The sequence below is a fragment of the Bos grunniens genome, chromosome 1, assembly GCF_055505025.1.
Source record: "Bos grunniens cultivar Pamir isolate PY7600 chromosome 1, Bosgru_T2T1.0, whole genome shotgun sequence".
NCBI classification, from domain to species: Eukaryota; Metazoa; Chordata; class Mammalia; order Artiodactyla; family Bovidae; genus Bos; species Bos grunniens.
In genome coordinates this window covers 112096654-112113229 of record NC_141165.1, presented here as the reverse complement: position 1 = coordinate 112113229, position 16576 = coordinate 112096654, and the positions used below count along the sequence as shown (strand labels likewise).

At 38.4% G+C, this 16576-nt stretch overlaps 1 protein-coding gene across 50 annotated transcripts in view; it reads right to left on the bottom strand.

The window, feature by feature from the left end:
- ABI3BP (ABI family member 3 binding protein) overlaps positions 1-16576 on the bottom strand; it is a 300988-nt gene that overhangs the window by 115401 nt on the left and 169011 nt on the right. For 47 of the 50 annotated variants that reach the window (XM_086409787.1, XM_086409340.1, XM_086409524.1 and 44 more), the window contains 12 exons: positions 16064-16144; positions 15132-15179; positions 13837-13905; positions 12856-12903; positions 11313-11372; positions 10257-10352; positions 8890-8928; positions 8004-8096; positions 7004-7063; positions 4476-4535; positions 1893-1952; positions 802-888 (listed from right to left, as the gene is read on the bottom strand). In XM_086409787.1, coding sequence (XP_086265913.1) covers positions 802-888; positions 1893-1952; positions 4476-4535; positions 7004-7063; positions 8004-8096; positions 8890-8928; positions 10257-10352; positions 11313-11372; positions 12856-12903; positions 13837-13905; positions 15132-15179; positions 16064-16144 — 801 coding nt within the window. The remainder of the gene's footprint in view (positions 1-801; positions 889-1892; positions 1953-4475; positions 4536-7003; positions 7064-8003; positions 8097-8889; positions 8929-10256; positions 10353-11312; positions 11373-12855; positions 12904-13836; positions 13906-15131; positions 15180-16063; positions 16145-16576) is intronic. The other 3 variants (XM_086409378.1, XM_086409395.1, XM_086409577.1) reach the window with 1 other exon arrangement.

Here is a 16576-nt window from a genome sequence, read left to right as displayed (position 1 = left end):
CATGACACATAAAAGAGCAGGATATGGTGGTCACTCAGTCTGTAATATTTGGTAGAGCATCTTTCTGGCCTAAGCCCGGAAAAAAATGGAAATCAAAGACTGTTGACGTCTTTCAAATCTAAGCTCCTGAATCAAGTTCTCAAAATCCTCTTTCAATTGGCTGGATGGGTCCATCCTAATGTAGCATCATCAGTAGCCATGCTTGGACCACTAAGAAGTAGGACAGTCTGTTCTAGGCAACTCCCCACCCCACCTCTGCCACCTCCACCACATGCCTGGTCCTTCTGTCTTGGATCATGTTTTCCTCCACATATACAAATCCTGTAGTGGGCCCAAACCTTAAGGGCCAAGGGCCAAGTCCAGTCTACCTTGATTTTTCCCTTTGTCTCATCAAAACATATGCTCGACTTTACTGTTTTAGAAGTAAAATAAGTCTCCCAGACGTGGCATATCACCCACAGTTGCTACTATTGATCCAGGAATTTGCAAGCTACTTTCAATTTGTTTATTTACTTGAATGGAATATATTGACTCTGCTAAATAAGTTTTATCTTTAAGATCTGAGTGGAATTTTATAGTAAAAACTTACTAAATGTATATCAAAGATGACTCTCACATAGAAAGAATTAGGTATTCTGGCACCAACTGTATCTTACACAGTCATGTTCTCCTCCATACGTGGTAGAGGAGATATTACTAATGCTGTCTCATAACTTCATACTTAGAAAGAGTAAGAGTTTTGGGTCCCCAGTGGGACAGGCTACTAGGGCTCACCCTTAAACCAACAAATTGCACATTTACCCAGTTTTGTCTGAGGTACTTGAGGGCCTCGTGTGGTTTTAAGTCTGGGACGTGGACGACGAGGTCTTTGTGATCTTTTGGTAGTAGCTAAAGAAAGAAAAGACTTATGTTATTCTATATCTTATGGCTCTGGGTACTGAGGAGAGGTTTTTCCAAAACCTGTTAGATTTTTAAAAGTTCTATGAAACTGTAGTCTAAAATTTTCACTCTTTTTATGCCAACGCATCATTGAGGGTCAAGTTACCTATTCAAGGCATGAAAATTAGCACTTGTAATCAGATACTCACATTAGTCCCTCTCTGAGGGAAAAAATGAGAAGGAAGACTCAATTCTGGTGCAAGGGAAGGGGAGGTTAGGGTCACACTAAGGAAAAGCTTTACAATTAAAATTTCAGATTTGGAAAACTTCCTATTTGTCAAATTGGTAGTAAAACACATCATTACTTAAAACATCAACAAAGAAGCAAACATACCATGCAAATAGTTTTTTTAAAAAATCTAGAAATGTAGAAGATGTGCAAAGGAACTTAAGAGTAGTTGTTATTGCTCATCAGCCTGGAGAAAAAAGAGATCCAAATTTGTTTTCAACTCAGCTTTAACACAGAACTTCCCTGGTGGCTCAGATGGTAAAGCGTCTGTCTATAATGCGGGAGACCCGGGTTCAAGCCCTGAGTTGGGAAGATCCCTGGAGAAGGAAATGGCAATCCACTCCAGTACTATTTCCTGGAAAATGCCATGGACAGAGGAGCCTGGTAGGCTACAGTCTATGGGGTCGCAAAGAGTCGGACACAACTGAGCGACTTCGCTTTCACTTAACACAGAACACTGCTCAACAAAGCACAAATCAATGTGATAATTTCAAATGCACCACATGGCAGGTAAATCTTTTGAACTAAACACACGCCTGCTGTCATAAAAACAACGGGACACTGTTTTAAAGAGGCTTTGACACTCTTCAGATGACGGATTGAATTGCAGTAGAGGATGATGATGTCATTTTGTGAAAGAAGAAAAGCAGACGATGGGGATGGAGACTGAATGGACTGCACGAGGAGCAGCAACAGCACTAGGAGAATGGCGCAGCGTCATTACCTAGTGTGATCCCAGATGTCTCAGCTGAAAAAGTAACAGGTTCAAGGTCTGTAACAGGAACTGAAGTAACAAACAAAAGAGAGGTTTGTTGTTTTTTTTTTTTTAAAAATAAAGTATGAATAGCTATAACATGCATGCCAAAATGAATCTTGTCAGTGTAATACTATCTCTAGAATACTTTTTAAAATTTCTGAATGAAGGGTGTTATGGACTGAATTGTATCCCCTCAAAATTCATATGTTGAGGTCCTAAAACCCAGTGTGACTATGTTTGGAGCTAGGGCCTTTAAAGATTTAGTTAAGCTTAAATGAGGTCATAAGAATGGGACCAGAAGCCAGAAGGACTGCTGTCCTTATAAGAAGAGGGAGAGATGCAGGGAAGCTTTCACACACAGAGAAGCCCATATGAAGACACAGCCAAAGAGAAAGGTTCTGGGACATATTAAACCCGCTGATGCCTTGACCTTAGACTTCCAGCCTCAAGAGCTGTTGTCTAAGCCACCCAGTCTGCGGTATTTTGTTATGGCAGCCCCGTCAGACTAACAGAAAGGGAAATCAGCTGCTGTGCTCACACTTGGCCAAACTGTAGTTAGGGACTTCTTCATCTCATGAGATAGCCATTATGTTTGGTCTCTGTTTAGCAGCACCAGAGGGAAACAGTTCTTGTAATTAGTGCTTGATTATCTGCATCTGCTCTGGTAGCCTTTAGGACATTCTTAGGTATTTAGTAAATACGTTTCTAACAACCCTCAAAAAGCATGTGAAAAACTAACCTGTACTTTTGTGGACACTGAATAAAGAAACTGTCTACTATGTTATCAAATTATGGTTGCAGAAAAAGTTCCTAAATAACCAAGCAACCATTAGACAAATAGCCCAGAATGGCTCTGATAATATTGCTGAGAACTCAGTTCTGGAAAGGTCTTGTGACGTCTGTCCAGAGAAGAAGACTCGAGAAGGGGAAGCTGCTTAGTCCATGGATCCACTCTCAGCACAGGGAAAACTATCCAAGTGTGGAAAGAAGAGATATTATGATGCTTATTAAGAACGATACTAGTCTTAGCCAACCTCGCATGGTGTTGTTCAAGTGCATCATCCCCAAGAAAAATGCTTTATTTGCCTCATAGAGAAAGCAGGATCTCTGCTCCCTCTGGTTGCCTCTAAGCATATCCTTTTTTTCATCTTTGTTCACTCTCACTTACCCACTTGTGCAAATTCTAATGTGACATCAAGACCCAAACTCCTTCTCCGCTCTACTGAAGCCCACGTTGGTTTTTAATTTTTTAAAGATCTGCCAAGCAAGTATGAGATGAAAGAATTTGGGTTCCCTCCACCAACAACTAGGGAAGAACTATAGACCCAAAGTACCCATTTTGGATTACACACTGCCCATGAAAAAGCCTCGCTATAACAAATCTATACTTAATGTTTGTGTACCTCAGAAAAATCTTGAATTTGAAATAACACTCTGCACTGTTCTAATTCTCTAGGATGTTCACATAGGAAAAATGTTTGTGCTTAACTAGCCTGCAGACTGAGAAGCAAACCTGTCTCTTACTACCCAGACTTGGAGAGAAGATTATGTATCTTCCAAACAAGAACTTCTCACCAGCTCTGAAGGCACAAGGACTCTTCATAGTTTCCTCACTAGGAGGTAAATAGGTTTCCATTTTCAATCAGTGGCAGGCTACCACACTCCTTAAGTCAAGAACCCTTTTTTTTTTTTTTGCTTTTGTCTGGTATAACCTCCACTGCATCTGGACATGAAGTAGTTTTAAGTTTGTATTGTGAATGACGTGTCTATTGGGATGCTTTGGGAAGTAGAAAAAGATAAACTTGGTACTTTAAAGCTTATGCTTCTGAAAATCACAGGTTTTTGAAAAAACCTTCATGTTTTTCAAAGCTTGATGGATTTTCTTCAGTTTCAAGAAATGGATCTGTCTAGGGTGAAAATTTTGCCCTGACTATGTGTATATCTTGCTTTGTTACTGATGATACTTTGGGGAAAAAGCTGATACATAAAATGAAGGTAATAAATATTTTTATCACATTCTCCTAGACTACATTAAAAAGATTGAGTCATTTCTAAACTATGGTGGAGAGTAAGGGGGAGTCAGATTCAACTTAAGGATGAGGCTTACTATTTAAACTTATTAGCCTTGATCACGTTACCTGGTAGACAAATCACTACAAACATATCACACAAATGTTAAAACAACAACAAAACAGGCAGATAAAAAAGGCAGGTGTACAAAGGGTGTATAAAGGAACTTCCGTGTCACAGCCTGGTTAGCATGGATCAGGATCAGGCACTCTAATAAATACGTGAAATTTACCTTAACAGAGAACTCTGGTTGAGCTAAAAACACAAACTGGTATGAAGAAAAATTTAAATATGTTACAGGATAGGAAGATATCCCAAACTAGATCCAGGCATGGCTCTCTTTAGAACGAGAGGTAACTTGCTTTATGCATATTTTTCTCACAAGATAAATAATGTAACTAAATGGCAACAGAGTGGAATGAGCAGAAGTTTGGCAATGAGTAGGGAAAGCTCTTGCTAAAGGGCAGAAAGTGGCATTACCGAATGCTGTCTCCGGAGCCTCTTTTATAGGAGTAACTGGTTCAAAGACTATAGCAGGAACTGACCAAAAATAACAATAAAAAAGAAATGTTAAACATTTATACAGTCTCACAGGGATATGATTTATCTGCACTCAGTTCAGTTCAGTCACTCTGTCAAGTCCGACTCTTTGCGACCCCATGGACTGCAGCATGCCAGGCCTTCCTGTCCATCACCGACTCCCGGAGTTCACCTAAACTCATGTCCATTGAGTCGGTGATGCCATCCAACCATCTCATCCTCTGTTGCCCCCTTCTTCTCCTGCCTTCCATCTTTCCCAGCACTCAGGTACCAGTTTATCACTCAGGAAGGATTGTCTTTATAATCAGGTAACTGTCCCTGAAAAGTGCCTGTGAAATTTCTCATTCTGTGATGATCCTAGTCTAGGTACCAAAGTAGACCATGCCCATCTTGCTAAAACTGATCTTTGGAAAGAAAGCACAAGCTTTGCCCAGCTGGAGTACTTAAGAGAGCAAGATAAAGGGCAGCCATTCAGTCTGTGGTTTAGCTGTATCCTTTTATCATGTGCCTGGGGAAAGCCTCCCATACTGATGATTCCTACATGAAACTCAAACTCCTAAGCCCAGCAGTGAAAAACCCTTTTCTACTGGCCCTATGAGCCCATTCAGTATAACAGCAGCTTCAGTATAATGTTCTGATCCACACTTAGAAGCCTGACAGAGAAGCCTCTGTCTCCTCTCACTGGTCCCTACATATCCTGCTTTTCTGAACTTCTTTGTTCCCTGCTCCCTAGTCATCCAAATCCATAACAGTTTGAGTGCTCAAGTCCTTCTTAACTACTCTGGTCCACTCTGATTGTTTCTTTAAATTCGGAGAAGGCAATGGCACCCCACTCCAGTACTTTTGCCTAGAAAATCCCATGGACAGAGGAGCTTGGTAGGCTGAAGTCCATGGGGTCGCTAGAGTCGGACATGACTGAATGACTTCACTTTCACTTTTTACTTTCATGCATTAGAAAAGGAAATGCAACCCACTCCAGTGTTCTTTCCTGGAGAATCCCAGGGACAGGGAAGCCTGGTGGGCTGCCGTCTATGGGGTCGCACAGAGTCGGACACGACTGAAGTGACATGTTGACAAACTATGGCCCAAAGGCCAAATTGCCCATAGCTTGCTTTCATACAGCCCGTTTCCATCTTTAAGTGGTTGTAAGAAAAAGGAAAATAGATATCACAGACTACTGGGGCCACAAAGCCCCCAGTATTTACTAACTTGTTCTTTATAGAAAATACTATCAACTCCTGCCTGGATCTGTACTATGATGTATACAAGCTAGACAGTTACCAAGAAATAATCTATTTGCCCAAGTATATGTTTGTTGCACAGCTGTTTCAGTCCACTACACACATTCAATATATAAAGGATGAATAGCATCGGATGATAAGCCAATGAAACAGACATTTAGAGAGAAGATTCTAATTCACAAAAAGGAAGGGATTCAGCTACCACCTAAGATCCATCCAGCTATGCTCCGCTTGCCTACTGTGGGGGTGAAAGTGGCTGCTGATCCCGACTTGCCCCTTCACTTTCTCTAGACTCCACAGGGATGGGCTCCAGGATTCCTCAACCAGAATCGACACATTTACCTGAGTCCTGAGGTGCTTCAGGACTCAGTGTGGTTTTAGATTTGGGATGGGGATGATGAATTCATTGAGGCACTTTGGGAACTAAAGGAAGAAAACTTCAGGTTAGTAGAGTGGTTTGAGTTCCAGAAGCTGTGGATAGGATTATACTTGCTATAGAGTTTCAGGAAATTTTTCTTTTGACTTTGAAATATTTGTCACTATTTTTATTATTGCCTCTATTTGTCAATTATATTACTATGAAAAACAAAAATCACATAGAAATATTAGTTGATATATCAAGGAGATCCTCAAAAGTGATTTCCACATGAAAAAAAGTTCCAAAAACCTACTGTATTATAGTGATGGTGGGAGAGGGGTAGGGTGATTTTATACTAATGATGGGACACATAATTTCAATTTACTGGCCTTGGGTATATTTTCTATTTCACTCCTTACTGAAAAAAAGACCATATCATTGCCTAAAATGACAACATAAAGTCACACAGGTCATAAAAATGTAAAAATTTAGATCTGGGCAAGAATTACATCACACCATAACAGTTGTGACAATGTACTCGCTTAGATCAAGGACAGACACCCCACTTGCAACCCTACTTGTTGTGTTTGAAACTCAGTAACACAGAATGTGATTAAAAGGTTACATGGGGATGAGATGCTACAAATTCAAACCCATTGCTTTAAGAATATATATACTACGCTAAGTTCATACTTGACTGTCTCAGTACCAAATGAATTGTTTTAAGACTCCAATATATTAAGAAATAATTGAATGACAATAGAGAATGACAAGAGTCTTGTGAAGCAGGAGAAGCTGAGGTTATGATGGTGATGAAATGGGCTTCAAATGAGCAGAAGCAGATGCTGATGGACATAGTGGATCATTACCTACTATTGTTCCTGGAGCTTCGGTCCTAAGACTGACTGGTTCAGGGATTGTGGCAGGAACTGATCAAAAGTAATAAAAGAAATCAAAGAGATTTTTGTGAATGCATAAAATGTCAGAAAGTTCATCTTACCAGTAAAAACAAGGCTTTGAAGAGGGGAGAGGGAGGGAAAGGATGGATTATACAGAAAGTGAACATAAAAGGCAGGAATTATAGGGGTGGGAGGTGAGAGGTGGAGGCTGTAGGGGGTCACACCAAGGTCTGTCCACCAAACACAGAACAGACAGCCAAAAAGAAGCTGAGACCATACCCCCTAAGAGACTAAGTCCTTAATGAAAACAGTGGCATTTAATAAACAAAGGAACAACCTATCAGTTTGTGATATCATTTTAAATTAGGTTATCTTCAGTTCTAAGAACAGAAAAAGCATGGTCCTGTGTAGAAATAGGGATCACTGAAGCCAACTGGATCAAATTTAAGCTCTTGAGTAGACATCCTAGTCCCCTTTAGTTCATTCTATGGGTACAGTCAAGGGAATGTATGAATAAGTCATCGTCTATCTGGTCACCAGCTTCATTCAGCACATTTCCTATTTTCAGCCTTTGTCTCCTCAACCTTCCATTCATCCAAATTCTGTTCTGATGTTTCCCCTAATTATTCTTGATCTCTTTCTGTTCCAAATATTTACATTTCCAGCATATAGCATTTGTACTCTTTGAGAAATTACTTTATATTTGTATACACACTGCCTTATGTTATTTTCTATCTTTTTATGCAGGAACAGCTTTTGTTTACAAAATAATTGGGAAATAGAACAGAATTACTACTTCTGATGTGTCTCACAGTTGCTAATACAGTTACAGGGACGTGGAAGGGATTAATAATAAGAGTAGCTTCCACTCTTAAGAGATATGTAAGACATGTACCAATTATGTGCACAGAATTCAGGGTTCCAACTGGGATAGAATGTTTGGACTCCTTAAACCAGAAATCATATTTACCCAGTTTAGTCTGAGGTGCTTCTGGATGGGGCGTGGTTTTAGGTTTGGGACGTGGACCACGGGGTCTCTTTGTTGTTGTTGTTGTTGTTGGAGCTGAAGGAAGAAAATCTAGGATTAATATAGTGCCAATGGCTTCAATAACTCTGAATAGAATGATATAAGCAGGTTCTAGGCTTTCTAAAATTTACCAGTTTCTTTGAGTGGAGAAAACTTTGTTACTTTAGTTTGAAGTTTTCTCCTTTAACAGATTAACAGGTTTTCTTTTATAACTGAGAATTCTCTAAAGATTAAAAATTATGTAACAGTTATGTTTAAGAAATGAAGATGAGGAATTATCATTTCCTTGAAACCACCTCTAATGAGAAATCATGCTAAACTGTGATGGTATGTAAGAAGTTCAGACCATCCTGTACTATCCTTTTATAATTTAAAACAAGTAAGTTTGGGCAAGTTTTCCACTTGATAATTTACTAGAAAAATGACACAAAATTAGATGAAACATTAGTAAAATAAAACAAAAATCATGTAAATCTTGAACTATAGAAAGTAAAATGCTCAAAGAAACTTCAAGGTATAATAATTGACACTCTGTTGGTGGTCTAAATAAAGGATACATGGAAAATCACATTTGGACCCCAGTTCTAACAAACAGCACAGTGTAAACAGAGACTCAGATTGATGTGATGCAATTACAAGCTGGGAGATGGAGTCAATAGCTGTCTCAAAGTTTATATACATTAATGTTAGAAAGAAGGCCTTTTCTATTTTAAGATGAATACAGCAATAAGATGACAACAAATTACGACATCATCATCTCTATAGCACCACAGATAAGTATGAAAACGAATAAAGAAAACACATCCTGAAGGGTATAAAGGATCATTACCTAAAGATGTCCCAGGAGTAATAGGTTCAAAGTCTGTAGCTAGAAATGATCAAAATAATAATAATAAAAGAAATGTTAAACGTGTAAGAAAAGTCACCAAGCTCTCTTGAAAATGAATTTTACCAGAGTAGCATTGGTTCTACTGCCAGAAAGCAAAATTTTTAAAGTTCTGAGGTGAGGGTACAAAGGTACATGATGTTATAAAATCTCCATATAGTTACCTACAAGTGTTGCTTTTATATTACCTTACAATACAGTAGAAGACTCTGCTCAGAGAAATCTTTAGGTATCTGTCTAATAACATTATGGTTAACAATTATGAGAAAATAATGTGAAAGTATAATTTTAAACACTATATATTGGAAAACAAACAATTAGAATCTATGTCATGATAGATGCAATTGTTGATATATTGGTAATGAATAATCAAAATAGGCAAGGCTCTTTTTTGTTGAGAGTCCACTTTGGAAAAAGGCCAAGACCTCCGTCCAAACAAAGGCCTATAAAAGAGCAAGATACAAAGGTTCATTCAGTCCGAAAAACATGTCAATGCATCTCTCTGCTATCAGGACAGAAAAGAGCTGACCCGGGGAGGATAGGAGAGTATCCTGCGGTTTAGTAGCTCAAATCCAGTCACTGAAGTCAGGCATTCAAGGTCCTCTTCATGGACCCACTAAAAAGTAGCATCGCTGTCCACAATTTCTGAGCAGCAGCCAAGTAAACATTGCTTTCCTCCTTTCTCACAATCAAGTTCTCATTTAAGTCCTATCTTTCTGTTGTCACTCACAAATATGGTACCTTCTTTCTTCTGTTTATGGTATTCCTCCTCATTCCTCCAACAAATCTACAAACTATACACATTTCAAGGTCCACATTACACTCATCAGCCTTGGATCTTTCACTTCTCTAAGAATAAACTGTGTCTAACAGTTGGTAAAACTCAGTAAGTAAGTTGCTTTGCCCGTATTCCTTTCTACCCATTTATGAACGATTTCACACAAGAGCAGCATCCTCACTCAATGAAGCCAAGTCATTTGTTTTTTCTAAACTATTCCTCACAATACTAATGCGGCGGTTCATCAAATAAGAGATGAACTGGACTAAATAGGTTAGATACTCAACTAGGTAAGTGTTTGCTGAGCCAGAGTCAAAGAGAAAATGTAATCGAATGGCGAGAGAAACAAATAAAATACAAGGTACCAAGAAGGTCCTAAGAAGCATGAGGAAGTGACTCATTCTGACTAGAACATTTGTAACTTGGACACCATCCTGAAGGACCACAGGGTTACTAGGCGGCGAGTAATTACACTTCTACCACAGTATCACACCTAACAGGGGTCCGTAGGCACCAGCAACCACATATTTACCTAGTTTGGTCTGAGGTGTCTCGGGTCTTGGTGTGCTTTTATGTTTGGGACGTGGACGTGGGCGACGTGTTCTTGTTCTTTGTGATGTTTTTGGAGCTGAAGAAAAGAAACTGGTTAATGCTGTCTTATGACTGCAGAGAGAAAGGATTATTCATGGCTGTAGGTTTTCTAAAATTGTGCTAGATTTTCTTGAGTCTTGAGAAATTTGTCTCTCTGGTTTGAAATTTTTTCATCTACACGCAAAAAAATGTGTGGGGGTGTCTGCTGACAGTTCTTTTGAGAAAGAACATATAACCTTATTTTAATTATCTGAAAACTTTACTATTATTGCTGGTACCAAATTTTCAAAAAGGACCCTGATCCAAGGGAAATCAGAAGTATAACTTTCTATATCACATTACAGAGGGGCCCAGACTCTCCTGCTTTGTGTTATATTTAGAAATTAGTTGGTTTAGAAATCAATTTGGATTATACTTAGAAATTACTTGGTTTAGGCATATATACCATATCTTAAAACAACTTTCCGTTGCTGGCCATAGAATTACATCTGATGTTTATAAGGCATGCATGCTCAGTCATGTTCGACTCTTTGTGACACCATGGACTGAAGCCTGCCAGGCTCCTCTGTCCAGGCAAGAATACTGGAGTGGGTGCCATTTCCTTCTCCAGGGGATCTTCCCGACTCAGGGATTGAACCTGTGTATCCTGCATCTGCTGCACTGGCAAGCAAATTCTTTACCACTGAGCCACCTGGGAAGCCCTGTTTATAGGGAAGAGACTCCTAACTTTATCTGGAATCCAGCAGAACCACAGGCTCTGTAAAGTTTTAGGAAAGCTGGATAATATGGATGATAGCTTCATACAGACTTATATTCTAACCAAGTGACCTATTTTAAACATCTTCAATACATTCAAAATGAAGAATATAGTTGAGTGACAAAAAAGGATGATGAAAGAATCTTGTAAAAGAGAAAACCCTTTGACCAAGATGATAATGGAATAGAGTGGACAATGAGCAGAAAATGTTCTTGCTTAAAAGATACAAAAGGTCATTACCTAATGTTGTCCGAGGAGCCTCAGTTCTCAGAGTTACAGGTTCAATGTCTGTGGCAGGAACTGACCAAAAGCAATTCAATAAACAATGGAGATTTAAGAAATGTGGGAAAAGAAAGAAAATTATCTTGAAAATGAATCCTTTTAATCCTATAATGTTTAAAAATAATTTATGAAAAACAGCACTTTTTCTGTAATAACTAGCTGAACTCTGGTACCCATTTATCTCTCAAATAGCTGTAACCCTTTACACTTTGCTTCTCTATGAGGCCAATGAAAAGTGTTTTTTCGTGGGGGGTTTAATTATATGATTACAGTTATACTGGAAACTTGGCTCCAAAAACTCTTTTGTCCGATACAAAATTTTTAAATTACTTATTTTAAATTTTTAAATTAAATTATGTATTTTTAAATCACTCTTAAAAATCATTATGAAAACTTGTGTTAGTATTTGACAGTTTTCACCACCATTACTAAATTTTTTTTGAGAAACAGTGGCAGCAGTGAGAATTTAAAATGTTCTTAATCAGTCTGTTTATTGGATATCTGTGACACATAGGCAAAAGATAAGCTTATGCCTTTTCTCCACAATAAAGGTGATACTCTTCCTGCAACTTGTCCTTATTTATCCTTTTATTTCAAATGGATACTTGGGAGATAACTATTCAAGTGAGGAACAGAGATGATTAATAAAAAATTCTGGAAAGTAATAACTTTTTGTCTGAATAAATAGGATTCCTATAATTCTATAGTATTCTGTAATGATTGAATTATGCATCAAAATAAAATTTAGATTTATGACTCCTTGGTTTTAAATTAGTGTCTCTATTTTAAATTAAGTCCAGAAAATTAAATGTAAAATCAAAAATGTCTTATCACCAATTCTCTGTAACACAGCATAGAGTAATCTTAAGCCACATCTGAAAACATTTTCTGAACTAATGGAAAACATGGTATCCAGAAGTGAATGAAAGGGAGGACTACAAGGCAAAACAATATTCAAAGCTGAGTGCCCTCAAACAAAAAAGGAAAATTCCTGTTTTGTTTGGAATTTAACACCACAAGATGAATTTATCAAGAGAAAGGTCCAGTTACAATGGAACAGTATGAAATCACAAAAGAAAGGACTTCTGCAAGAAAGAGATGATTACGTATTCTTTTTCAAGCCCCAATCAGCTTTTTCATTGCTTCTCTCCCACATCATAAATTATACACATATAAAAGCAGAGATTTCAACAACGTCCTGGTTTGAAGGATGCACAGAGAGAGCATCTGTGACTCTTGCCAACATCAAGTGCTGCAAGAAATCTATCTCTGAAGGTGATCAAAGCACAATTCACATTCAGGAGTAACAAGCTGAGCTGCAGATGTAAGAATGCCTAATGATATGAAAAAGGTTCCTGTTGAAAATAGCAAACAATTTTAGGGAATGAATGAAAATGTGGATGAATGACCACTGTTTACACAGGACATTACAGACAGTGACAGAGATGAGAGGGGTGAGTTCAGAGAAACAATGACCAAAAGGGAAGACATCCATCATTACCTATGCTTGTGGATGGTGCTTCGGTCTCAGATGTAACAGGCTCAAAAACTGCACCATAAAAAAATAAACAGATAAGTAACAAAAGCAAGGAAGGCTAGACTTTTAGGTTCTCACTGATGCTTAACTCATAGGATACAGAATCTGGTTTATTCTAAGTTGATATAAGTTGCCTTCTTGATGGACTTATTTATTATGAGAGATGTTCTCTTAGTAAGTTAGAATTTTGTACTAACTGGAATCTTAGGGGAAAACTTCAATTGAAAAACAATTGAATTTTCAGAACTGTTACATAGTATCTTTTTATTTGGTAGAAAATCAATTAACAGGTACCGTTTAAAATGTAAGGTATTTTAGAGAAAGTCAGTCTCCATGTGACTGTAAAGGAGGAACACAAGATCAGCCTCCCTAGTGGTTGCTGCTGAAATGGCTCTGAAAATGTTCCACATAAAGAAAAACAAGCTTTCGTTACAAACACAAACTGAGAAAGCCTGAAAATGCTTTAAGAAAAATGGAATCTGTTAGATAATCAGATGTAAAATTTTGTCTGTTGTTTAGTCACTAAGTCATAGAGTCCTATTCTTTTGCAACCTCATAGACTGTAGCCTGCCAGGCTCCTCTGTCCAGAGGATTTCCCAGGCAAGAATACTGGAGTGGGTTGGCATTTCCTTTTCCAGGGGATCTTCCCAACCCAGGGATTGAACCCAAGTCTCTTGCTTGGCAAGTGGATTCTTTACCACTGAGCCACTGGGGAAGCCCAGACAATCTGTTATAAAATTTACTAATTTCCCAAACACTGAGCTGTTCATTTAACATATGAAATGAACAAAGTAGCCACATCAGTGTGGCTACTTTGAGAAGAATGAACAAAGAAATCATTGTATTTAGGTTTCTATGCTTTACAACATGACAAATTGTAAGCATTCTCAGCAACATCCCCAAATAGAAAGCATCTTAAGTCAAAGCATTGGAAATTATGTTTACCGGATGTAGGTGGTGGCGTATCTGGTTTTGCTGTGGGTTTAGAAAGTAATTGCTTTGCTGGTTTTGAATCTGAAGAGAAAAGGGCTATAATTAGAGTCATGGCAGAGCTGTGAATGTGATCAGTGTTACTTACACACTGCTTTCCTAGTACTGAAAGTAGGGATTACCCAGGCTGGTACATCTGGTCTACGTGTAGTTTTAGGCCTTTGGGGTCATTTCGATGCTTAAGAGAAAGGTATTAAAAATTAGCATAATGGTTATGGCTGTAAGTGTCATAATTAAGGACACATGCTCGAGCAAAGAGATTATATAAATTTAGTGACTATACAACAAAATTAATTCCTGGGGTGGAAAGGGTGAGAAATGTGTCCATTCTTACTAATTCTTCTGAAACCAAAAAGTCTTCAGGAAATGTTCAAAATATGTCTTTCAGCAAAAGTAAGGAGAACTACAATTACTTTTTTTGTATGAGTAATTTTTAAAATGACAAGTATAATAGTTATGTTTCTTAATTGATAGGTTTTTTTTTTTTTTCAGTATAAAAACAGTAAGGTAGAAATTTGAAACTTGCTTAGTAGGAAACCAGGAAAATAATCCATAAATACTTGAAATTATACACAGTGTTACATGGTTACTTCTGGAATTTTCTAAAGTAAGTCAGTGACAAATTTATTGTGAATGCTGAGAAATTATAATAATTATAATCAAACAACATTAGGACTGAAAACAGTACAATCAACTTGAGACTTCTAATATTCTCAAGTTATAAAGACTATACTCTTTTATCTTGGACCCGAGACCAAGAAAAATGCATGTGTCTTTGGTTACCAAAACATACTAAAGAAATTCTTCAAAGAAATAGAAAAGCTGAAGAAGCCATTTTTTTTCATGCAGCTTTCTGAAAGGGATAAAGTCTTACAAGTTGAATGAATAAAGCAATGAAATGGTAATCACAACACTGGAATAAAACATTGCCACTTGTCAAGTCCAGGATGAGCACAGAAGTCCCTGAGAAAGAGCAGATGGTTTTCTCAACTCAAGGACACATGATGGAAGGACAGAGGGTTTGTGGGAAACCAGGAAGTTGTGACCAAAACCACAGACCTTCCCTGAAAAAGCACACAGAATTCTTTTAGAAGTCTCCTATCTTCAGGCTCTTCAGACCCAAATAGGAAAGGGGAGGGAACGCATGGAGCAAAACTGTGACACAGTGTAGAACTTCAGTCATGCCTGGGTGGAGAGCAGGAAAAGAAAAGCAACAACCCGGGAAAGGAATTGGGGGAGAGCAAAATTACCGATCGTGGGCACCAAGGGTTCCGGTGGTACCGTTGCAGGTTCCAGAGCTACAGAGGCAAAAAACCGAAAATACTCATTATGTTAAGAAGCGGCATCTTGAGAAGGAAACATGACTCTTCCATCTTTACTTAAACTGTGTACTTTTTCTAAGTGTAATTTTCCTTTCTATTTCTCCCATTTGCCTCTCTTCTCCCTACTGCTTTCCCACACCTCATCCGCTGTGAATATACATCTCGTACAATATTTTTCTGATGCCCTACTTTAATGATCCACTTAGAAGCCCAACTTATTGCTCTGTATACTCAATAACTACAAATAAAAATATAAATGTATTCATAAAATGTGAATGTAGAAAGCACAGATGCTTAAATATAAACTACACTGATTCCTGCAGCCCAGCTATTTAGGTGGTGAGTGAATGACAGTTGCTCAGTCATATCTGACTTGCGACCCCATGGACTTCATAGCCTGGACTATATTCCATGGACTATATAGCCTGCCAGGCTCCTCTGTCCATGGAATTTTCCAGGCAAGAATACTGGGATGGGCTGCCATTCCCTTCTCCATTTAGGTATAGGTAGCTACTTTGTCAATGGCACCCCACTCCCGTACTCTTGCCTGGAAAATCCCATGGATGGAGGAGCCTGGTGCGATGCAGTCCATGGGGTCACTAAGAGTCGGACACAACTGAGCAACTTCACTTTCCCTTTTCACTTTCACGCATTGGAGAAGGAAATGGCAACCCACTCCAGTGTTCTTGCCTAGAGAATCCCAGAGACGGGGGAGCCTGGTGGGCTGCCGTCTATGGGGTCGCACAGAGTCGGACACGACTGAAGCGACTTAGCAGCAGCAGCAGCAGCAGCAGCTACTATGTCAGAAACCACCATATTCCATTTTTTGTGTTAACTGGAACCCTGAATGGCACATTTACCAGGTTTGGACTTGGGCACATCTGGACTAGGTGTGGTTTTAGGGCGGGGACGACGACCTGGCCGTTTGGTCTTTGGTGGAGCTGAAGAAAGAAAATCAGCTGGTTAATATATGAACAGTGACCCTACAAACTGACCATCAATACTATGTGCATCTTAGAAGCATATTTAAGCCCTCTGATTTATTGCAGACATGTATCCTTCTGTTTTTCATTATTCATCCAGTTGAATGAGCTCTTGAAAAATGGAGTTGTGGGATTTCTTTTTTTTTTTTTTTTTGCCAAATATTAATAAATAACTCTTCAAGGGAGCTCTCTATTTTTCTCTTTTGACTTGAAAAACTAAGAACTTTATACAGCTTGGAGAAGACAGTCTCGTAAAATTTTTGAAGATATACTATGTTCAACAGGAATATGAGAAAAGTTACTTTTATTAATGGAAGCTGCTAGGGATAAAAACTAAAATTTATTTGGCCTAAGATTCAAAACAAAATTTTTCACTTAGCACTTAAAAAT